General features: G+C 39.9%; 4 protein-coding genes across 4 annotated transcripts; 1 reads left to right on the top strand and 3 right to left on the bottom strand.

Annotated features, from left to right (window-relative positions):
• Positions 1-322: 322 nt before the first annotated feature.
• Positions 323-15,487, bottom strand: LOC145437034 (peptidyl-prolyl cis-trans isomerase FKBP4-like). Its single transcript, XM_080314200.1, has 9 exons — positions 15,284-15,487; positions 15,080-15,224; positions 13,679-13,842; positions 13,132-13,300; positions 10,695-10,957; positions 9,284-9,472; positions 8,536-8,637; positions 4,300-4,434; positions 323-639 (listed from the first exon to the last, which is right to left on the bottom strand). Exons 1-9 carry the CDS (start codon positions 15,347-15,349, stop codon positions 517-519), a joined length of 1,356 nt encoding a protein of 451 aa, XP_080170326.1. The 5' UTR covers positions 15,350-15,487; the 3' UTR covers positions 323-516.
• Positions 15,488-16,501: 1,014 nt separating this feature from the next.
• LOC145438103 (cytochrome b-c1 complex subunit 6, mitochondrial-like) lies at positions 16,502-20,066 on the top strand. Its single transcript, XM_080315503.1, has 4 exons — positions 16,502-16,587; positions 17,328-17,372; positions 19,734-19,895; positions 19,959-20,066. Exons 1-4 carry the CDS (start codon positions 16,540-16,542, stop codon positions 19,989-19,991), a joined length of 288 nt encoding a protein of 95 aa, XP_080171629.1. The 5' UTR covers positions 16,502-16,539; the 3' UTR covers positions 19,992-20,066.
• Positions 19,989-22,350, bottom strand: LOC145438092 (uncharacterized). The gene is made up of 2 exons (XM_080315490.1): positions 21,772-22,350; positions 19,989-20,639 (listed from the first exon to the last, which is right to left on the bottom strand). The coding sequence occupies exons 1-2, from the start codon at positions 21,799-21,801 to the stop codon at positions 20,064-20,066; spliced, it is 606 nt and encodes a 201-aa protein (XP_080171616.1). The 5' UTR covers positions 21,802-22,350; the 3' UTR covers positions 19,989-20,063.
• LOC145437987 (uncharacterized protein C14orf119-like) lies at positions 22,347-22,709 on the bottom strand. Its single transcript, XM_080315354.1, has one exon. The coding sequence runs from the start codon at positions 22,707-22,709 to the stop codon at positions 22,347-22,349; it is 363 nt and encodes a 120-aa protein (XP_080171480.1).
• Between the last annotated feature and the right edge of the window lie 1,735 nt (positions 22,710-24,444).

Below are 24,444 nucleotides of genomic sequence, written 5' to 3' on the forward strand. Positions count from 1 at the left end.
TCAGTTTATACAGCTTATGGTTTTATTTAACGCAGCAATGTTTCAAAAGTGGGTTTTATGTTTTGAATTTCAAGAAACGAGCACGCAGGCCGCTCAGAATAGCTCCGCGGGCCGCATTTGGGCCAGGTTTGCTCTACTCTCCGATTTGGGCTTGACTCGGTGGTGAATTGATAATGACTCGATTCAAAACTAAAAATGTCTAATTGACTTGTGACTTGGTTACAACCCTGAGTTCTGCATATTGAAAATCCAGCTTCTATTTCTCTTCTTCCGTCTTCATTTACCGAGGGCCCGCGCTAATTCACCAAAGAATTCCGTGCTGAAATCGCAACATTTTATTCCGCGAATTCGAATCAACACAGCTACCGAATTTGAGAAGCGTTGCAACGAAGACAAACGCCAAACGATTTTTGCCAATAACCTGACTTTGGTGCGTTCCGACCAATCATCATTGCGCGACATGGACAAAAGACACTGATGAATTACGACTGACTGATTCACTCGACATCACTGGAGTCAGTTTCCGTTGACTTCGACATCCGGGGCTTCGCCGTTAACGGTGTCGCCAGAGCCTACTTCCGGATCCGGCTTTGATTTTTTGGCTTCCTTGGCAGCCTGCTTGCGACGCATTTCGAATTGCTGCAACAAAAATCGACACGGGTGATTACTGGAGATCTGGGTTACGGTGACACGACTCAACTTGAGTCAATTTGGGTATTTACTTGACTTGTACTCGAGTCCTTGTGCGTGACTCGAGACTCATAAGACCAAGACAGGCATTTCATTGTAACTGCAAAGCAGTGTTGGGATGACTCTAGTCATCTTTTTTGTATGACTTGACTTGACTCGAGTCACTTTGCTAAAATGACTTGACTTGGCGTATCAAAAATGTGGATTGACTCGTGATTCGGAGCAAAATTCACAAGTCAATTTCGAGTCATCAAGCAATCGATGTAGATGAAAATCATTGTATCTTGCATATGTTCAGATTGTACGCGAAACGCTGGTGTAACTCATGAGAGCGACCAATCATTCAATGATCGTGCGTTTTACTGAGCCTCCATTGTTCTCTCACAAATAAATTGATCCCAAACGAAGTGATCGAAGCTTACAGCTTACGATGTCGTAAACTAGTGTAAGTAATTTATAGCAAAATCTCTATTTCTATTCTCTGTTCTCAACTTAACCAAACCTCTTGTTTTATTGAAATTAAATTCCAATATAGTTTATATAGTCCTCAACCATCGGCGCAGGCTGGAATTGTATTGTATCAATTTGTAAATGGGTAATGTATTGTATCTTATCAATTCCTTTCTCTATTCTATATTTTAACTGGTAACTATAATCCGAGGCTATGCAATTACTTATGTAGTTAAGCATTTCTACATATATGTGGGCAATAAAACGCCTTCTTGCCTTTATATTTAACTCTATATTTGGTAATAGGTCCAGAATCAATAACCACTCAATCTGTGTTTCAGACAGCCAGCAAAATGCAATGACGTAAGGATGCCTCATACTTCAAAAAGGCAACTTGACTTGAATTGTGACTTGAATCGACTTGACTCGAGTCACCTCCAAAAATCGAGTGACTTGACTTGACTCGAGTCACCTTCGAAAATCGATTGACTTGACTCGAGTCAAAATGTGCAATGACTCGAAGGTAGTGACTTGATCCCAACACTGCTGCAAAGACTAGTAAAGTTACCCCATTACTGGTATTTCGTCTGTCATTACTGGTACTTGAAAAATACAGTAAGAAGCTGTGAAGCAAAATGAGTATGTTACGAACGAGAGGCATTCTATATCACCCAAGCAGAATTGTAAAAAGTGGGCTGAACACGACTTGAACTCTAAACTGAACATAATGACTCGGACCCAGGGTTGTAACCAAGTCACCAGTCGATCTCACTTTTTATTTATGGTTTTGACTCGAGTCAAGTCCGAGTCATAGTGTTCACTGTTCAGTTTTGAGTTCAACCCACTTTTTTCAACCCTGCTCGAGTGATCTAGAATGGCTCCTATTCATAATATCGTAATTTTCCTCAGTTCCAACATTCTCTGACCCTATTTTCCAAGTATCAGGACTGATAGACAAAATATCACAACTGTGGTTACTTTACTATTCTTCGAAGTTACAATGAAATGTCTGTCTTGGTCGTCCTAGTCTCGAGTCATTTCACGCATTTGAAAAAATGACTTGGGTCAGCAAAATATTGTGTCATTACAACCCTGCTCGGACCCAAGTCTCAACACTGTGGCTCGGATTTGACCCTCTTCTTGGGATTGAAATGATTCAACTTGATTCTCGTCAAATCTATAAGTGAGTTGACTAGTGGTTGTGAAAGATGTCGGATATTTTCTCAGAGTTTCTCATGATTTTCATGGGACTTCTTAGTGGATTTGAAGAGCGTCAGAGTTGTCGTCGTCTGTAGTCAATTAGAATTAATGCCGTAACTCTCAACTCAGTTAAAAGTAAGGATGAGCAAAACCGAGTACACGAGTGATTTGATTCTGAATCTAGTGGTAAGCTTTGAATATCATTCACTACCTGTATGACATATATGTCGTATAGTGTTCGCTTATGGTTTTTAGAAACGCTAACATTAAGACCTATGCTATGCTAAGAGTCGTTTGGCCTTGGTCTACCAAACTTTGAATTACAGAACTTTATAGCAACTTTTAAAAAAAATAATCTGAAATTTCAAAATGAACAAGATGAGTAGCACATATTCCTTCAAATTTTGGTATAGCATACGACTGTCCTACTATGTCCTAATGAAGGCGTTAAATAGGGAAATGGGATTTGATGATCGCAGCATTAGTGCATTTTTCGACTGTCAAATCCAAATAGCGCAAAGCAATACCACAATTTCTGATTTTTGTAGAGCATAGCGACACCTGGCAGCTGTGAAAATTCCACAGAGATGAAGTTAGCGATCCGCAAGATAGCACTGTTGACTTGCCAGTCCCCTAACGATCATAACCACTTGTAGTGTCATTAGCAATTTCACATTAGTCACAAAGAAGCATGTCTATTTCAAAACCACCCACCACCGATTCACTGCAAATACTAGAACCATCAACATAATCTACTTTTCACGATGCACTAAGAGCAAACATACTTTTTGGAACTACTTGAATGATTATTATTCAGACCGTCCATTTCCTACTCCAACACGAATTAGTTTTGACATGTTTCGAAACTGCTACTTCTGTTGTTATTTGACAAGAGTTTTTCTACACTACTATACTTATCGTTGAGTAGGCCTACCAATGGTGACAACTTTGACCACCTCTGAATGAAGTCACCACTGGGAGCAATATATGTGGGGACGAGTACTGCGGTGTAACTGTCTGAGTGGAAACATTGAAAAAAGGCAAGATGGCTGGGCAATGCATTGATTCAAGGGGATTGGTAACTTAACAGCGCTATCTCGCGATGGTCAACCCCTGTTAGCATGAAACTTTCCCAGCTGCTAGTTGCTGCTACGCTATTAACAAAATATGCCAAATTGTAGTCCTAGCCTACAGAATTTGGATTTGGCAAGAGAAATAGTGCTGCGACACGCAGAATTGTGACGACCCTTTTCTGATCTATTGCCTGTTTTAGAAAGTAACAAGACAAGTCCCGCAGGTTGTGAATATTTGAAGGATTATGTGTCTTGGAGAAAATTCAAATTCTTAATTTTTTCAAGCAGATATGGACGTTGACTTCTCAAAAAACCGCCAGCGAGTCATTTACAACAGAAACTTCCTACTTATTTCTGGTTTCCGATGAAGCGATAGAACAAGAAAATAATTAGACGGTATGCCCAGTAAAATTGAAATTTTGCAATTTTTACTTGTTTTTTTGTGAGAGAAGGGCATGACATGATAACAACCAAAAAAACAATTTCAAAAATTTCATGTTCTTTCAAATTTCACAGTTGCTATTCCCCATTAGGGAAAAAATGCGAAAACTTTTCACATGCTTTTTCTAGATACGCTGGGTTTTCCGACACACGACTCCATTCAATAAAAACTCCCGACTCCTTTCACCACCGCAATGAAGTCAAATACGGCAGTACATGCCTATTCGCAAGGCCAATTTTTGCAGAGGCCTGGCACGCTGACGATTCACTTTTAATATTAACATTTCATCATCAAACAGTGCTCACTGGTTACAGTGCATCTCAAAAATGAGTAACTGAAATGAATATACATTGGCTCCACAAACAAAGAAACAAAATAAAGAATTCTTTACCAGACAAAACGACTCTACGAAAACACATCACGAGAAAGGAATCAATCGGACACCTCGTCTTGCTTGGCGAACTTGTCGAACATTCCGGCAAACGCCTTCTTCTCTTTCTCTCGCTGTTTCTTAATAACGACGTTGCAATCGTTCAACCTCTTCAGTGCGAGTTTGTTGTCGGGGTTCAAGGATTTCACCTGCAGTGCGGAATTTGAACGTGAATGGCTTGCGTAAAATCGGCTAGTTTCACAGTTTCCGAGCCCACGATAAGGCCCGAAGCCCGCATGAAATGTAAATAACACGGATTCAGCACGAATGTATCTCTCTAGTTATTGCTCGAGCAAGGCAATATCGAGTACCTGAGTGATTCTGAATGCAGTACTAGGCTTCGAGTATTCAAGAATCAATTTTTGTTGTTGTACTACAACAAACTTTCAATCATTTCTACCATAATGTTTGATGTAACTACTGGAATTCTTCATAGGCACATATTTCGGTGAAATAAAGTTTTTCCATGTAAAAATTTGTGAAGTTTTCAGGTAAAAAGTTTTTTCATGCCAAATTACTTCGTAAGGACAGATAATTTCAACCAGAAATCAAGATAAGTAGTGCAATCCTAACATTCTATGGGAAAACACCTAATGTACATCAGTGTTGGGATGACTCGATTTGACTCAACATATCAGAAATTTGGATTGACTCGTGACTCAGAGCAAAATTGAGGAGTCCATGTCAGGTCATCAAGTAACGGTGTCGCTAAAAATGACTGGTCATGCATAGATTTGGATTGTGCGCGATACGCTGGTATGACCTGTGAGAGTGAGCAAACACTCTATGATCGTGCGTTTCACTGAGCCTCCATTGTTCCATCACAAATAAATTGACCGCAAACAAAGTGATCGGAGCTTGCAGCTTATGTTGTCGTAAACTAGTAGAATAGTATCTATCTCAGTTCTGTTGACTGCTCATTATGGTCAGTACTTAGACAACCTCTTGTATGATTTCAATCGAATTTTAATATAGTTTATAAGTATATATTACTTGCCAATCATTGGTGCAGGCTTAAATTGTGTCTCACGGAAGTGTAGTTTAGGTGGGCGCAATTCAATTCGCCTTTGAGGTTTCATATTCTATTCTCTAGTTTGGATGAGACTGATGCTATACAGTTACTCATACGTAGCGATACGACACCTCATCTTGGCACTATGTATTCGTCCATCGATTTCAAATAAATGGCAACTTTCAAACAGCTATCAAAATGCAATGACGTAATTATGCCTCGTACTTCGATGAATCAACTTGACTTGAATTGGGACTTGACTCGAGTCACCTCAAAAAATCGACTGTCTTCACTTGACACGAGTCACCTTCAAGAATCGATTGACTTGACTTGACTCGAGTCAAAATGTGTAATGACTCGAGATGACTCGAAGGTAGTGACTAGATCCCAACACTGATACACGGGAGCAAAATTTTGTCCAAATTAAGATTTTTCAAGGTCAAAGAATGTCAAAATTTTCATTTATAGGTCAAAATGTTTCGTTATTCAGGTAAAGAAAATCGCCCTAGTCATTAGCCATCTTTCTCAGTCACAAAGAGGCATCTTGAAATCTCTAAAGTAGCCGCCCACCGATTCACTACCAACCACCATGTACGCAAACCCTCCACCAAATCCACCTTAAACTGTCTTCCATTTCCAGTCCGAAATAAAATTTTGTCCATTTGCCACAAAACTACAGCATACTCTGAAACTAGCACTCCCAGTCTAACAGCCTGTATTTGGTAGGGTTACCGTATGTCCTCCATTAGGAGGATCTGTGTTCCTTTTTCAGAAAATCGAAAACGTCCGCCGAGGACGCTTAAATCTCCTCTTTTTTGAGATACGTCTTCTCTTACAGCTTTGATAGCCAGGCTAAAGGACAAGAAGAACTAAAAATCGTCATAAATGACTTGAAATCTGTTCGAGCAGGGACTTTCGGGAGTAGGACAGTAAAACCTTTTTTTATTAAAACCCAAAACAGTATTATAAAGTGGGTCATTTGGGAGTCGAGTCGAAAAATAACCTACTTTTACGACAGGATTTCCTGTGAAAACTATAGAATCTGCAGTTTCCAAGTCCGGTAATTACCTTCTGTGATTTGTATAAGTGTCCTCCTTTACGGATCCTAAGATATGACAACCCTAGTATCTGGTAGTTAATAGTAGACAACTGAAACTATGGGCCTCGTTTACCGATCTAACATTACAGAAGAGCTTTTCATTTGGATCAATTGTAGGAGTGATGAATCTGTGATTATCTCTCGCTGAGATGATCGCGAAATTAGGTCATTCATACCCTGCGCATGGCAATCTTCGCTAGCCTGATTTATCGCGTCTCGATCAAGCCTGTTTCCGCAGGCTTCAACAATCGCATCTGCAATAGGCCCAGTTCACACTCTATCATCGCTTAACCACGCAATCGTATCTGCATTGGCGGCTTCGACCTGGTGTGCACGATATCATCGCGGGCTCACACAATAGCATCTGCAATAGGCCTGGAGTGAAAGAGATCATTGCTGGCCTATGTCCTGACTATCGCGTCTCGGGCCTAGCAGTAGCATGCTTTGGCTCCTATCTCTCGCTGGTTTGGCGACAATGCGGTCGAGTTACGCTAATTAGTGATTGTTTTATGTCATATTGATTAAAAAGCGACATCGCGAAACTGAATAACATCGAATCGCTGCAAGCAGACTTTAACGTGCGAAATTGATTCCCGCTAATACTTGAATGTAACGATCAGAAGATGTGTGTATCATGTCTCAAGTTCTGAAATACGACAAAAGTTTGAAATCGGTGCCATCAAGTTCGGACATTTTGATTTGCGAAAACTGTAGCCGAGACTGCGTAATACGCGAGCGTATTTAATTGTTCACCAGAGATCAGGGACTCGCTAATTGACAGCACTCCCGGAGTCTTTGACAAGCTCATCATACGCCTAAAATCGTAAACACGAAGAGATTATATGATCGCCATTTACACGTGTACTTGACCCGAATTGAATTGATGCTAAATTGGTAAATTTGAAAAAAAAAGTCCGAATTCCCCTAATTTTTCGACTGGCTAGCGCCTAGCGTGTGCTGAGAAGCACCATCCTAGATCTCCTCTCCCGATCAGGCGCCCAAATATACGTTCTGCTTTTCTGAAATCTAAATTATGTGCGCCCATATTCGTTTACAAAACCATTCATGAGCTAGCTAGCTTCGTGATAGGTAATCGGAGCGCGAAATTGGAGGGTGTGTTGGTGTGTACCTGCAAATTGGAACTCATTTCTGCGCAGATTCGTTTCTATAACAAGGCTTTGCCAGTGACATTAATCGGGAAATGCAGCAATACAGGTTAAACACCGATATAATGAGAAAACACCGATATAACGAGAAAACAATTGTCGCGACGAAAGCTGCCGTACTCAATACGGTGTCACACTCAAAACCGATTCGTGGCGATACTGATTAGATTACACGCTTTCTCATTTGCTATCATCCATATTTCTCGTTATCTACTTGATACATTCGTACTTCGAAAATGTCGCACAAAGTCATTTTTCAGTCTTCCTTTCATTATTACCGTGACGCATCACAAGATTATGGGTGGCACAAATTCTGATTTTATTCGATTCGTTTGAACAGGAAACCTTCAACATTCCGATAAACTTGATTGCTGGATGCACTCGTATCGAGAACAACATTATCGAATATTAAACTATTAGGCATTAGATGGACAGTGGATTTCTATTGGTAAGATCGCGGCATGCGTCCGGAAGTGCAATTAATTCTAGTCCAAGGGTGGCCAACCCGCGGCCGTAAAACGAAATTCAATTAGAATGCGTTGGCGGCCGTCGACATGTATATTGAATTTGCATATTGATCGACGTATTCCCGAAATGCTTCGCGAACTTCAATCGGAATTCCGCGTGAATAAGATTGATGCAACTGCAGATTCCGTCGGACGGACTGGTAGCGCAGGCCGCAGTTACACACTACACGTTTTAAGATTCCATTTAATAACTCGACTGCATGGTTTGATATTAATGAGTGCAAGGCCAATATTAAAACGTCACGCGAATGTTTTAACTCTGCACGTTCACCAGCGCCCAGCGGCATGTAGTAAAGTGCGTTTTCGTGCGACGATGACATCATCGATATGGAACAATTATGACGTCACAAGACTTCGCCACCTCGTAAAAAAATAAAAGTCGGCGCCTATGGGTCAACCTCTAGCTAGCATTATACGACACAGAAAGTAACCCGTGCACTCCTTACTTTGGTAAAGTCGGATTTGGCATCCTCAAAATTGTTTCTGTAGAAATGAGATTCGCCGCGACGGAAGAACGCTTTTTCATTCGCACTGTCTATTTCGATCGCCTGCCAAAAAATAATCGCATCAAGCATGCCATCGTACATAGTCGCCACATAAAGCCCAGGGTAAAAGACACGACTGGAACTTAACCGTGTCTAGGATATAGCCATGCTGTACGCCAACAGGCAGGAAATATCTGTGTGGGTGATATTTTATGATGAAGGGATGTACATTCCTTCCTGGGGTCAGTGTTCCCATCTACTGACCATTCACATCACTAGGGATGGAGATAGCGAACACATCATTACCCACAGAGGGGAGCCATTTTGAGTATCATGGATGTTGATACATTGCTTACGGCATCAGATCTTCTCGGATGTACAGAACTTCAATATACAATTGAATAGTATATTGTATATTCACACTGAAACGAACCCGAATATTTTCGGCTGACACTCGTCAGGGGTGATCGTCAGTAACTAGTGGAGAATTCAGCAGAACTTCGCATATCAACAATCGTATCACAAATGAAATTTCGAATAAGAGAGCATTCCATGCACGATCTAAAAATTTGGGTTCAATTCAATATGAATATACTATTTACGTGAATATCGTGATCACGATTTCCAGTAATGGCCTTACGGTGAATGCCTTCGACCGTACACACTAAACACAAGCATAGCTACAAGGTATCGAGTTGAAATATATTACCGCGTCACAATTTTTCGTCACTTCCGTGTAGTTTTTCACTTTCATGTAGCAAAGAGCGAGGTTAAGCAAACCCGCCAGCTTTAGGGAGTTCCATTTCTCGTCGAGGTCGGTATTCTTCGAGTCTTCGCGATACTCAAGATAGTCTTTGATCTTCTTGTACTGGGTGATCGCCTTTTTGTACTTTCCGGCCTAATAAAAACAGAATATAATGTCTTGAACAAAATACGGCAAGAACTTTCTCACTAAATTTGTGTGAAAATTAATTTGATCAATTTACAGTGTCGTGGACACTTGGTGTTTATCCTTGAACAGTAATGGGCTAATGTAATCTTTTGTTTTATAAATTTACGAGCAACAAAATCGTTGAAAAGCCCTGATTTCAAGTAAGATGCTCTGTGGCTATAGAGACAAGGGCCTCATAGCATTGCAGACATTGTGAGATGGCCTTCAGCTGTAACATTCGTGTGAAGTGATTGAAGTCAAGCAGGGTTGTAACCAAGCCGCAAGATTATGAGTCGCAAGTCAATCTCACTTTTATAGCTTCGACTCGAGTCAAGTCAAGTCATCTTCAATGCACCGCCGACTCAAGTCCGAGTCCAAGTCATTGTATTGACTGTTCAGTTTCGAGATGCTTTGCATTCAATATATACAAATTTTCCTTGCCTTTGACAGTTTCTGGTTGCATTTTCAAGTACCGGTACTAATGGAGGAAATACCAATAGTGTGGTAACTTGACTTTTCTTCAAAATTACAATGAAACGTTGGTGTTGGCCGTCCCAGCATCGAGTCATGTGACTCGGTCCGATACATGCGCAATGAAACGAGTACAAGTCGAGTCATTTTGTGTGTTTTGAGAAAATGACTCGAGTGAAGTCGAGTCACTAAAAAATCGCGAATCGAGTCGATACAGCCCTAGTGCTAGTAATAAGAGAAATGAAACACAAAATTTTGAATTGATTTGGAAATTACGAACATATTTTCCCGCATTTTGCACGGTCTACTTTGGCAGCATGTCACAACTGTGCAAGTGTTATACGATACTGTTTAAAAGTAGCCTACAACTCGTTCCCGATGGTGAAGCCACAGAAACTTTCAAACAAACTTCGTTAAATTGCGGCATTACAATTACCCAACAGAACAGAGACGATAACAAACAGCAAAGTCATATTTTTCACGAAGGATGCCGCACAATTGCAACCAAGTTATGCGGTCTTTAACGGGAGTATAACGGCGTATAAATATCTATTATACAAAAGGCAATGCGAGATGCAGTTTCCAATATCTCAATTGAGTTGCATAAATTTGTTGTGATTATATGCAGGGTTAATTTTGATTTTACAAGGTTAGCCAGTCTGCAACATGTGGCCAAATACCGATAAAATCGGTCAGGTTAAGAAACAAAACGCCAGACCTTGAGAAAATCTGTTCCCTTGGCTTTGATGATTTCACTCTGTTCAATCTTCTCGGTGTCGTTCATTTCCCAAGCCTCCTTCGCCTTTTCGAAGCTCTTCAGCAGAATTTCGTATTCCACGTCGGCGTTGGGCGGCACACCGAATTCGGCGTTACCTTCCTTGCCGAACGCGTATTGGGATTTCACGTATAACTTGGCGCGTTCGTTTTTCTTCATCTTTTTCAGCGCGTTTTCCACTGATTTTGGGATGTCGTCAAAATCGTCTGTGAAGCACGCGGTTATGTATTACGCCCGACAACAAATAAGTCACAAAACCTGTTTCACAGAAAGCTTTGTGCTGTGCGTTTAAGTAGAGACTATAGGGGTTTAAACTTTTTCACATCACGCCCCCTCCCTTTTGATTAAAAAAAAAAGGTTTATAAAATAACCTTATAGTTAAAACGATAAAATGATGTCAATTAAACACAATAAACATAATATATTAGCTTGATATTACATATTCAGTTAATGTAGCCTAATGGCTGAGCTTGTTTTAGCTCTTAATTCATGGTCTACTGGTTTACTGAAGCAAACTCAAGATTAAGAAGTAGCTTATCGCTACCGTAAACCGGGGTAACTTTGGACTTAAGGGTAACTTTGGACACTAAGCAGTAAAAGATTTAAATGGTTATTGATGAAAAAGCGTTGCCGCTGGATGTCCAATTCTTTTTCATGAGGCAACAGTACTACAAGTAGTCTCTATAAAAGGTGGATTCATTTCACTACCAGATAAACTTGACCCAACATCGATAAAATAATGGAGGGGGTCAATTTCGTCAAAATTGATGGCCAATAAACTTCTTACAGCCAAACATAGATAGCATGTGATTCACAGATTCAAAACTTGGCAGCAGATACCTCTAAGTAGTCTTAATCCATGGCCAAAATCTCAGTGGGCTCACCCTTAGATCGATACAAGAAAATGTGATGTCCAAAGTTACCCCGTCAAATTTTATCAGAACGGGGCAACTTTGGACAGTGTAAATTGTGATATTTAGAGCTCTGGAAAGTGGCTGCTTCATCTGTGTCAAAGGGTATCGTCAACTATATTCCTTATGACCGGCCTGATGGCTTCTTAAAATGGAATGAGAAGGTTAATAAATTAAGAGTTTGCCAAAATATGAAAAAATGGGTAGGCAATGAGCTGAGAGATTGTAATCGGGTGTAAGCTACTTGAAAAACTTGTCACATAGTCCTAAAGATGCGCCTGCTGAATATGGGATATCGTAAATTACGACAAATATATCCATCAGAGGACATAGGAAAGGGAAAATATATCTTTTCTAGAACAGTAATATATTCGAAATCGGCAATAAATCACGCTAACATACTTAATGTTTGCTGTTGATTGCTGACACTGCCAGTGGGATACCCCATTGTCACCATACGTTATTATAAGTCCCAATTAGTGAAGGCATGAGGGAAAATTGAGTAAAGGGGTGAATAAGGGGGCATTAGCCTTCATAAACTACCTATTTTTTTGGGGGGGGGGATTAGGTAAAAATCATGCAATAGGCCAGACATATACTATTTTGTTTCAGTTTTACTCGCTGCTCTCATCAACTCTTACCAAATAAGCCTCATTTACGAGGTTTCATAAACAATAGAGGGTAAAGGCATACAAAAAACTACATTGTCCAAAGTTACCCCACATGCACGGGTAACTTTGGACACGGATAATTTACAAAAATAAGGTACTTATTTATGACCATGAAGATTTTGGATTAGTTAATTCTAATCTTTGCTCCATGACTCCAAAAAACACAAAACTTGCCTCCCCTACACCCTAGCATTTCCAAGATACAAAGCGGAATTGTTGAGAATTGTCCAATGTTACCCCGGTTTACGGTATACAATTTTTTTTTGTTATAGGGGAGTAGATTTAGACCCCTGAAAGACCTCAGGTTGCGAACCCTGTTCTAATATATAATATAATATTCAGTGTGCGTCAATTTTATGAGTGAAATTGTCACACAAACTGGTCGCAACTTCCCCTTATAACGTTAACTGATAATATTTTGGTAAATTGCAGCTATTTGTAGGGTCATTTGTCAGTTTCACAGGTCTCAAAGACGCACCCCGCAAATAAAAAAATAGCTCACTTCATTTCACCCCTAATGGTGCGCAATCCCTCAAACAAATCTAGAATTTTGAAACTTGGCTAACCTGAGTACTTTCGTACCAGACCTTCATTTACTCATTCCTACTTTCATTTACTACATCATAATCGTTACTCTACTTCTATGATAGAGTCAAAATTTCATGGCTTCAACGGCTTCTAATTGATTTCAAACACAGGTTACTTTGACCACCTGCGATTATTTATAGGCTAACTATTTAGAGTCCACATAGCAATAACGATTCAATTCGATGCGTTGAAAATCACAAATTGCCATACTCTCGTTGATTCCGAACGCGACCGTTCTTTCGTCAAACACTCGGCCCTGGCACGTTCCCTTGTATTCGATCTCGACTTTGGCGCCGTCGTTTGGAGTGTCGTACTTCTCACCTTTTTCAAGCACCTGTCTGGTTATACCCCCATCTTTTTCCTCTGAGATATCTTCAAACTGTGCGAAATTCAATGTTGAAAAATGTTTGATGGAACAGTCTCAATACAACACAACCATGCGCATGAATTTCTGAAATATGAGTTCTTGGACGACTCCGTAGAATCAGTTTGAAACTCGGAATTGAGTGTTCTTGTATCACTAACTATGGTGTCATAGATAAGAATAACGGAATGCAAAGTTCAATACGTACCTTTGGTACGAACGCACAGAAAATATTATCAGCTACAACACTTATCACAATAAATATTTTAGAACTGTTAACCTAACCATGACCATGAGTGGGCTCAATTAAAAAGTTGCATGGTGAGGACGTAAAGTTAAGACAGGAGTTGCCAATTTTACAAAATAAGGTCAGTGAATATAATTCAAGAGTACCTCCCATTCGAATAGCTCGATATCAAAAAGGAGAGTTGCGTTCGCAGGTATGGTCGGCGGGCTACCATTTTCACCGTAGGCGTATTCCGGTTTGCAGGTGAGCTGGCATATCTCTCCTTTCTTCATGGAAGCCACGCCAAGGTCCCATGCCTTTATTACTTGGCCTGAAAGAAAAAGGACAAATCAAATTACACCTAACCGTACATGACAACTAAATACCCTCAACAAATATCAGTTCTCCGAGTTCCTCTGATTGAGGTTAGGAGCTTATGAGTAAGCTGTAGCTGTAGGGATGCTTTTGGGAAAGAGAACAACTTTCAAGGTAAGGGGTAATAGGTGTGTCCCTGATTGGAATCTCCGTCCTTTTTTTGAAATAAATCCTGCGTGATAGAAGCTTTTTTCGCGTGACAGAGGCAACTTTGCGGCGTGACAAGCAAGGTTACTGACTTCAAATGACTGTGTTAAGCCAGTGACAGGAGATCAGATGCTAATGGTTAGCAACTGGTAAGGTGCAAGTACTTCACTAACAGACAGTAATCAACAGATCCTGGCTTAAGGATTAGATCAAAACATTATATACCACATACTAACTGGAATATAGCATTTGGGGTGGCTAAAAACATTGACTTTTTTTCAATTTTTTTTTTTTTTTTTTAATGAAATCAACGACCTGTGACGGCGTGACCGCGTGCAACTGGCGACCAAGTCGGCGTGATCCTGCGTGCCTTGGACACCGAATCCATACTGGGGTGTGTCTAGGGATGGACCAAAGCAGAGACCCCAACACATCTTCTTTGGCAATCAAATCCAGCTTCAGACATTATGTGCCATGGAAGGAGGGCGGGCGATATATACTAAAATTTTATGAGAACATATTTACATATTAGGCAAAAGCTACTTGCGTATTAGGAGAAACTAGAATAATTGGTTGGTGGTACAGAATTCGAATAAAGCTTGAACATTTATCAACTCGAACTCTTCGAGTAGGCCTACTCCTTATCAAAAATTCAACTGTTTTATATTTTCACCATGCCGGTCACTCTTGATAAGATTAAAGGTTCTTTCTCTGAGTTAATAAACTTTTATTATTACTTTTGAAAAACTAGAAGTACTTCATCGTTGACCCCGACCAATAGCAACACCTATACATTCACGGGTTGTCGATAAACTCTAATCAGAGTCAGTGACCCACGACTGCACATCGATTAAGGGTCTCGCGGAAGATATCTAGTTATGGACTCAGGGACTCATGGGGAAACACCATTGCATATATACGGAATGTATTTAAGAAGTGTTAACACATTTTTGTTCTACATAATAATCATTCATTAAGAAGAGAATCAACATTAATGTATTAGTCTTGAAAACTATAATAATATTACCAAGGCAACAAAGTCTTACCTTTCCCCAAATCAAAAGAAAACTTCTCATTTCTGTCTCGCGAGGAATCAAACTTTGTTCCGTCAAGAAGCCTTCCCGTATAGTGGACGTACACTTTACATCCGTCTGGTGGTGATTCATCTGACGATGCTGGATGAAGGATTTGCTAAACGAACAGATTAGATTATACACGATTCGTTTCGAGTACTAACCAACTCATTCTACCTTGACCACTCCACCATCTTGAGAGTCTGTCAAGTCAATTTTGTCACCAAGCGTGCTAGACTCCATATTTTATGCCGTTCGAGACCCAGTACACCGTATTCGCTAGATTTATAGTGCCTTATGAAGATTAGAATACTGAGGAATCGTAGCGGTAACAAAACGTTGCTAATGAATCCACAATCACTCCTTTCAGTGCGCTAGTATGCAAAGAATTTTCGAGAATTGCCGCCGCTTGCAAAAACGTGCCAGTGACACAGCGAGTGAATAAACATTTTCCGCCGGTAGACGATGCTATAGAGTTAACAGATTCCAGAGAAGCCATAAACAAGATTGTTCGTTTGGTCTATGATCTTTCTACCACTTCAAAAATACTTCGATAGAAATATGCGATCGCTAATGTGAGGTATACTTCACCGCATTCAGGGTTACCATATTTGAGATCCGGAAAAGAATAAACTTTTTTCTGCAAAACACCAAATCTACGATAATTCGAATCGAAAATCTTTACAAGTGTAGTGTCGACTAAAGAAAAAATAAATTTTCCAAGTCAACTCCCAAGAGACCCGATCGAACGTCCCGATTCCACATTCACGTCATTGATGGCGTTTTTTCATAGCTATGGTTTTTTAGTTGGGCATAATCGCGTAGCTGTGAAAGCTATTGTAACGGAATATATCTTGGCGAATATAATTATCACATAGATTAAATCTGATATATTAGCTTGAAACGAAATCTAGGAAGTAAGACCCCGATAGGACGAATTGCCAAAAAGGAGGACATTCAGGCGTCATCAGAGGAAATTTTAGATTTCACGAAAAAGGAGTGTAAATAAATCCTCTTGAAGGAGGACGTAATACCGTCACCCTAACCTCATTCCATGCCGAGTTCGATGTGATAACAAGGGATGTGGGGTGATCTAACAACGGTCTCGTGGTCAAAGGATCAAATGGAGTTTTTTATAGAGTTGTAAATGTGAGGGTGTTACTTTATAAAATGGAAAATATGTGAGAAGTGGTTTCATTACCAACTTTATACTAGTTTCTTGAAATTATCTCCGATATCGTTGACCAACTGACCCATGACGACTTTGTTGAATAAAGTCATTGAAGCAGATGCTCGACCCGCTGTCCTCCGCTGCATAGTGCACACTCGCAATTTCGCATTGCTGCGAATATAAAAGATTTGGCACTCCGCATTATCTTTTGGTAAACATTTCACAGAGTTTTAGACTAGTGCAAGCATCTTCAACCGCTGAAATGACTCTGGAGGACAAAAACCTTTACGCAAATGAAGATCCCGAAGAGGTAAGGCTCCATTGAATTGGCAATACATTATGTCGCAACAGTCGCATTCGTCTCTGGACATCTGTAAACCCCACAAAACGGGATGTGAACAATATAGCCTACTTGAGCAATTAATTTTGTATGCAGTTTGTGTGTGAAATCAAGTCGGAATCCTATGTGCGAGGTTACGTTTTGGAGAGAACCATGTGATATATAGTATACCGTAGTATCTATAGCCCCAGTATGATACCGAACGGAGGATTCGCGACAGTCGCATCATGAAGCTCCTAGACTACATTAATATGACTTGTTCCATAGATGTTTGGTATTGGCATAGCTGTGATAATCTAAATAACGTCTTGAAGTGGAAACAGACACCGTGCGTGTCAGTGTGTGTCTAGCACTATAAGTATACTACGGTTCGTGCGGTTGGGTTTGAAATAAATTTAGGGATTCCATAACACCAATGGGAATGGCATGTGTTGATACAATGATATCAGACTATAATAACTCATGATATTCAACCAGATCCTCTACCTTGGCTGGTCCTGGCGCTATAGGCATCTGTGATATGTCTTGATACCTGATATCTGAAAATATTCCAGTGTGAATTCATTTCTTCAGTAGCCTACAATAGCATCTGTTTCGATTACCAATAGTTCAGTAATCAGTATAGTTATATTACGGTTCATCATTAATCAAGCAGTGTTAAAAAGTCAAATATGTTGATTTGACTGATAAAAGTCTTTCTTCTTTTCCAGGAAGAGGAGGAAGAAGACGAGGATGAAGACGAAGAAGAATTAGAAGTATGAATTGTGTTGAAAGTTGTTTCTAAAGCTTGAGGGGACTAAAGAGTCTAAAATAGAAAAAAGTATTAAAATTTTCGATTTGTTCTTCCATATCTGATCATATTCCAGACATGTAGTTGACAGATCTGTGGCCGTGTGGCTCATGCACTTTCGAACCACACTCTCTAGCTTTACAAGGAAAGCAGCTTTTGCGACCAAAAGTGTTCGAGCCCGGTCCGGGTTCGTCAAATTCAGATTTGAGCATTAGGCTTCGACTGTGATGCGCATTTGATATGCGACTGCTGTGTCCGCCCATCTATTCAATACACTCTAACTAAGGTTGCTTGAAGATTATGGAATCACACTCTGACAATGCTGCCTTCCATATCGGAGAGCAGGTCATCAGGGACATCTTCATTCTGAATGGTTTTCGTTAGTGTCTTACTCCATCGTGAAATTTCGTTTCATTGCTTCATCATAAATCGAAAACTTGTATGAAATATTTGTCGTAAATGATTCAATTAAGATTTTTTGGAAGCTGACATCCACATCTATGCTATGCTGAGTCGTTAGGGCTAGATCCGAGTCACAGAACTTGACAAACTTGTGAATTTTTTTTTTTAATTTCAATATGAAATTTATCTGATGTGGGTTGCACATGATCTCTCGAAATTTAGTATATATAGCATCGATTTCGCAAGCCCAGCCTAGCCCATTGCATAACATATTTTTTAACAAAAGCCGGATATGGTCTTCATAGATTTTAACGCTGTTGCATACCGAGATGAGCGACTAGCTTTCGAATTGTATCTCTTGATGATGTGATTTAACGCTGTAGCAAGTCACAAGATTACCACTAACAGATTAGGGCAGTAATTTCGCTATCAAAGCCGAGTACGGTATCAATAAGTGTGATATGACATCTCACTTACGGCAAATTGTTGCAGTTGACCAAAACCGCAGAAGTAGTCAGTCGTGACCTAACAATGGGAAAATGTGAATTTCCGTTTCATATAGTCACATTCGATATTGAAAGTGTAACACAATAGAAGTGTGAACAAAGGTTTAATTGCACTCGGCGGGCAGGTCAGTTTCTGCGTAACGAAGAATGTTGAAACTAACTAAAAAGTGTAACACACATTAGCAACGATACTCTTTAAACCGATGAACGAACAGAATAATATTCGGATATCATATAGGAAAAAAAACTGCGGTCAACCATTTTCTGGATAATCACACCCTATTCCTAACCTAAATTTTGGTGCTTGGTGATCAGCGTGTCTGTACACTTTTTCTCAAACTCTGATCCTGCGAAGCTGAACTGCAATCTATTCAATATTAATTTGAGTAAAGTGATACAATAAAGATGGTGATTGGGGTAGCCGTCTGAAAAATAACCCTGTTCACTTGCTAGTCCCCCCCCCCCCTCAACTTGATAAACTATATGTTATTCACGGGAACTGAACAGGGATCGGTTAGGTGACACTTTTAGCTGCAAAATACAATTAGCCTACAGACGGCGCAGGATATTTGTAGTAGTCCGTAACTGATTTTTACCTACTATGGTAATTAAGGTCCAAGTTGATATTTTTTTTCACCGACTACAATTGATTGTTTCTAAAGTGAAATTATTTGATTATTAATCGATATTGCCGGTCTCATAGAAAGTGGGTTCCATTTCGATTAATATTGAGACGTGAGGTATCGAACATATTTAGTAGAAAAATACTTGATTATCCTTGAAGAAATAGCAAAGAACCAAAATTTCAAATTTCCTTACACTTTTAGACGGATGCGGTCAAAACATTAAGAAACAATGCTGTAATTCTACTCCTTTAAAAGTAGACGTAGTGATTACCAAGGTAGCCTATGTCAAAACTACTTGAAGCGAAAATATAAAATGCCGGCATGAAAAATAGTGAGTATATGGGGTAAAGGGGTCGCACACTTAATTAGCGTATAATTGAAGGCTAGTTTCCGAAATTGAAGGATATATCCTTACTTTACTATACAGCAAAATAATGATCAATGCCATTACAAATAGATGCAACCTCAGAAAATATATTCAGGAACCGTGCAAGTGAAAGGACAGTAAAAATATCTCAAAACAACTCTCTACTTTCCAAAATCCAAATTCTAAAACGTGAGCAGTTTCGCTTGAGAAAAGAGTTGAAGTACTACTTTGATATTCCGAAAGAGTATTATGCTCTGTTGCTGACCATGTCTGCTTTCAGATATATTTCATTCACAATATAATTATCATGCCGTCTCGTATATCTGTAAATTCTTATGGAAGTTATGGAAGGAAGTGACCGTTATTGCCATGTAACTAAGTGTGGGGATTAGCCTATACTGAAATCTGTGAATTAACATCTTTAGGACCCCCAAGATACCATTCGTGCAAGTTGTTCCGAATCCAGCGAGTGCGCGCCGTTGAAAGAAGAATTTGACAATTGCGAGGAACGCGTCAACAGCCGATCGCAGACAACAGAAGACTGCACGCAAGAACTGTTTGATTTTTTGCATTGCGCTGACACATGCGTAAGTTTACCATTTGCCTCTCGCCTCCTTGATCCATAATAAAGCACTATATTTCTGTTTCAGGTGTCGAAAGAACTCTTTAACCACCTGAAGTGATATTTTTTGTTAAGTTTATTTCATGTTAAAATCTGGCGCAGAAACTAGGAAAAAATAAATTATCCAATTGAACTATTCCTCGTTCCATGTCTTCAACTCATCGAGGTTGTTTGTATGAGCCGCTTTAGGGTTTTCTGCTTTGGGCGGACGTTTCTTTTTGAACGCAGCAGATTCCGCGTAATAATTTGTGGCTTTCCATGACACGATATTCTGACGGCGAGATATCTCGTAGTTATAAATGAAGTAAATAGTGCCGCTGACTCCGATAATAAATAATATAGATAATATCTTTTCTCTGAGGCTTACATGTTCGCTGGGTTCTTCATGCGTGTATTTCCATGATCTGGGTGCATCGTGCGCCGCATAATCCTTAACATCAATGTGTGTACCTGGGAAACTATGAGGCGAACCCAGATATTCGTCATGTGTACGGCGTGTCGTGGGGTTTTTCAAGGTTTCGTACGCGACGCATATCTCGTGGAATCTTGTGCTGTCGGCCGAAGTGTTTCTGGAGTCCGGGTGATGCTCCTTGGATTTTTGATAGAACGCTGCTTTGATTTCGTCTGGAGTGGCGTCCTGGCTGACTGATAATATTTTGTAGTAAGACTTGACGTGTCTGCCGTTCGAACTCCCGTGGACAAGTCGTATCTAGAACGGTGTAGAAATTATTAATAGGGATGTGTGAACTCCTAAAAAGTTCTGGTATGCTGCGAACTCAATCAGGTGACCAGAAGTGGGGTCAGTTTGCATCACTTGCTACTGTAACAACCACATAAAATATGGCCCATGGCCCGTGCAATGGTAACTGACTTTATTTTCTAAGATTATGTCTATTTGTGTAGTGTCATTAGTCAATTTGCATTGTTCGTGAAGATACATTTGCATTTACAAAAGTAGCACCACATATCAACTGCTCGAAGCACATTCTTATCCATTCTTTTGTTTTCTACCATTTGAAGTGCTTTTGACATGTCTCAGCATTAGCTACAGCTTGAACCGGCTCTGCATATGGTGTTACAAGGTTAACTAAAACGCAACTCGTCTTTTTTTTCTCGGTCAGGATAGGATGTCATTTTTATTCAGAAAGCACTTGGTGTCATTTTAAAGATGGCACTCATGACGTGGTGACAAGAGTGAAATGTCCCATCATGATCTTTATTAAATTGTAACAGATAGACCCCTTATTGACACCGGTATCAGTATTGGTAGGCGGCTCTTCTTATCTCAGGAACAATTTGGATGCATGGGATGTCATCTGTGGTTTCATCACGAATAACTAAATATGCCACTGACGCGGAATATAACATTTAGATCCCATCCTTTATTGAACGAAGCATAGAGGCGGATGGGTCGGTCGCATCATTTACAACCAGATTGATGTTATTTTCCCCAAGAATCAAAAAATTTCAGACGATGCTACATCAAAAATCTTGTTATTATAAAAAAAATTGAGCAATTTCACGGTCTGGCACAGTGGTTCACAAAGTGGGGAAATTTGAAACGGGGGGAGAAGAGAGTTGAATTAGTAGTAGATACAAGCAAAACTACTTGAGTAAGTGGATATGACCTACTTGTATACCATAGAAGGATAACCTTACTGACGACCGCTAGTCTCAATGGGGCGATATATAGCCAGCTTTTAGTAGGACATGGGCGATAATGATGTTTAGCTTGATAAGTCAAAAAAGTTTGGCAACCACTGATAAAAAGTTTCTATTCCAAACTTGAACAGATTGCAGTAATTTATAACAGATTTTGATGTTGATTACGGGAAGCTTACTTGCAGCAGGAAAAGCTGTAATCGACTCATTGTCTTCACGTCCTAAGATGTGTCGGATACACTTTTCCGCTGTGTCCAGGCGCATGACATTCCCATTCGGTATCGTGTGATCTATGTGTGTGTCCCCATATTTACTCTAACTTGTGAATACAGAAAAGATAGACTTGTAAAATGTCAATTGTTGAGAGCATTCTAGTCTAGCACAGGATTGCCAGAGGAATGTCATATTTGGGCACAATGTGACATGGCCCTCCAACTTGATATTGTGATATCAAATTTCAATCACCAAGACATTAAATAGACACCAACAGCCAGCAGGTAAACCGCAGATAGACAGATCAAACACTGGGAGCACTCGCTTTTCACTAATCCCTAGCTGAAAATTTGATCCCTATACACTCATTCATGACCCATGTTCTATCATAATCATAAGGGACATTATGAAATTCTTTCCGTTTCCAAAATTTTACAAGCAATAAAGAAATGCGATAGGACTTTTTCCATTATAAATATATAAATTACATACATGGGGAAACGTGCAGACAAATAAAAAAGAACATAAGGAAAATTACTGTTTATGGTAACAAGGCAGGATTTTTAACACATTCCCTGAATTTCATAACAAATACAGGGTCTACAGATTCGAGTCTCCCGATCATGAAGTTCCTCTGTTCCTCATTCCATTCTTCAAACCACTGACTGAATAATTTCAATTGACACTCGAATAAAGACGGCGGTTTGTCATTCATATTCATGGCGTCGAGATTACCCATTAGAAAGTTCACATCGTTCGGTAGAGCTTTCTCGACCAAATTCTTCATGAAGCAATTTCGTTGCCTTTGATTCCATCCGTTATACCAGTGAATAGTGCAGTTGATCTCTCGAAGAACAGAGTATGTCACGATTTGATTATAGTAATCGATGCTGGCTTCTTCCATTGCACATTTGACTTGGACTATAGTCTACATCTAGCCGATTTAGGCGCCTCTTGAAGTCACCAGGGCTCCTACGTTTTGGCTTGACCCGACCAATGTTTTGGTTGCATAAGAATCTTGAGGTGTCAATCACGACGTGGTTGGCTAATCTTGCTCTAATGATTCGTGAACCGAATCGTGATCACTAGGGCAAGTTTTAGTTGCACTAAAATCGCGAGAAAGTTGCACTTAATTTTGACAAAAGTTGCGTAAATAGTTGCATTTATAATTTTTGTTGAATTAGTAGTGTATGAGATACTCGAAAGGTTCCGTTGTTTAACCTAGTTCCTGAAGAGCTGTCAAATTTGTTACTTTGCCATTTCACAGACATTCGGGCGAGACCACCAAAAATTAAGTTTTTTCGCAGTACACAACAAGAAAATTATGCAATGCGGGAATAATTTTCCCCCAAGAAGCCAAACAGCAAGGCGATAACCCTCTCCTAAAACAAGTCAAATAACGCACCCAAAACCCCCTAGGTCTGCAAACTCGACCCTAGGTGTAGCAGAAAAACCCACACTTGGCGACTTTTAAAATCGATAGCCTGAAAAAGGTGATCCAGTGAAAAAGTAATTTCCGTTGGTCTCGCAAAGTCGTTCGTGAAATGGGAAACTATCTCAAACTTAAACGACAGAATTGATAACGCTATCTATTTACATATTGTTCGGGCACGGTCGTGTTTGGTAGGGGTAGTTGAACTTATTCTTGCTTGCAAGCCAAACCAGTATTGTGTTATAGATGGTGAGATGCAGCTAACCCATCATATAGCTCTTTTTTTATGCAAATCGGGGCCTACGATAACTTACAGCTTGATATGGCGCATTCCTCTTGAAATATCGGGGAGGCTGACATTTGCCTATGATTTCGCTTCTCGTAACCAGCGGATGCCTCCCTTAACGGGGCACTGCACTCAAAAAAGGATGTGGTCTCAAATTAAAGGGCAAAACGAAAAAGAAATTTGGCGTAGCCATTTTCTTCAGAACGCCACCGTAATGGAGCTGCAATTTATTGAAATTTCCACAGAACCTCACGCTCCAGCTAACGCGGCTGCTTAATCCGTTACATGGCACGATGTCTTCATCGTCGCACTTGTTCGACGCGATAAGACAGTCACGCAGAGAACGAACTTTAAATAGTTGTCAGTCGATGTTATGAAGGAAATATGTCTAAAAGTTCGCTACGTTGTCGTAAACTAGTAGTAAAGTAATCTAAAACCAAAATATCTATCTTTGTTAGCTTAACCAAACCGCGTGTTTGATTTAAATAGAATTCGAATATAGTTTATAATTTATATACTCGTCAACCATTGGCGTATGCTTGAATTGTATCTCATGAATGTGTAGGATGGGTATAGGCCTATAGTGTATTTGTAGCATATCAATTCGTTTCTACTTTCTAAGGTTTCGTATTCTATTTTCTCTATTGTGGCTGATAATTATAGACTGAGGCAATTCGACGTCCGTGTGGGCGACACAAACGTGTATATTTACCTTCGTTCCTCAATTCAGAATAAATGACCAGTCAATCTTCATTTCAAGCAGCTAGCCAAATTCAAAGACGTAATTATGCCTCATACTTCGAAAAGGAAACTATACTCAGAGGTGGTCAAAGTAGTCATCGTTGCTACTCAAGTAGAAGTAGAAGTAACGCCAGAATTTCTGCTCAAGTAGAAGTAGGAGTGGTGGCTCACAACTAAGTA

Source organism: Botryllus schlosseri, chromosome 4, assembly GCF_051294905.1.
Source record: "Botryllus schlosseri isolate E-star chromosome 4, Bs_hap1, whole genome shotgun sequence".
In the NCBI taxonomy this organism is placed as follows: domain Eukaryota; kingdom Metazoa; phylum Chordata; class Ascidiacea; order Stolidobranchia; family Styelidae; genus Botryllus; species Botryllus schlosseri.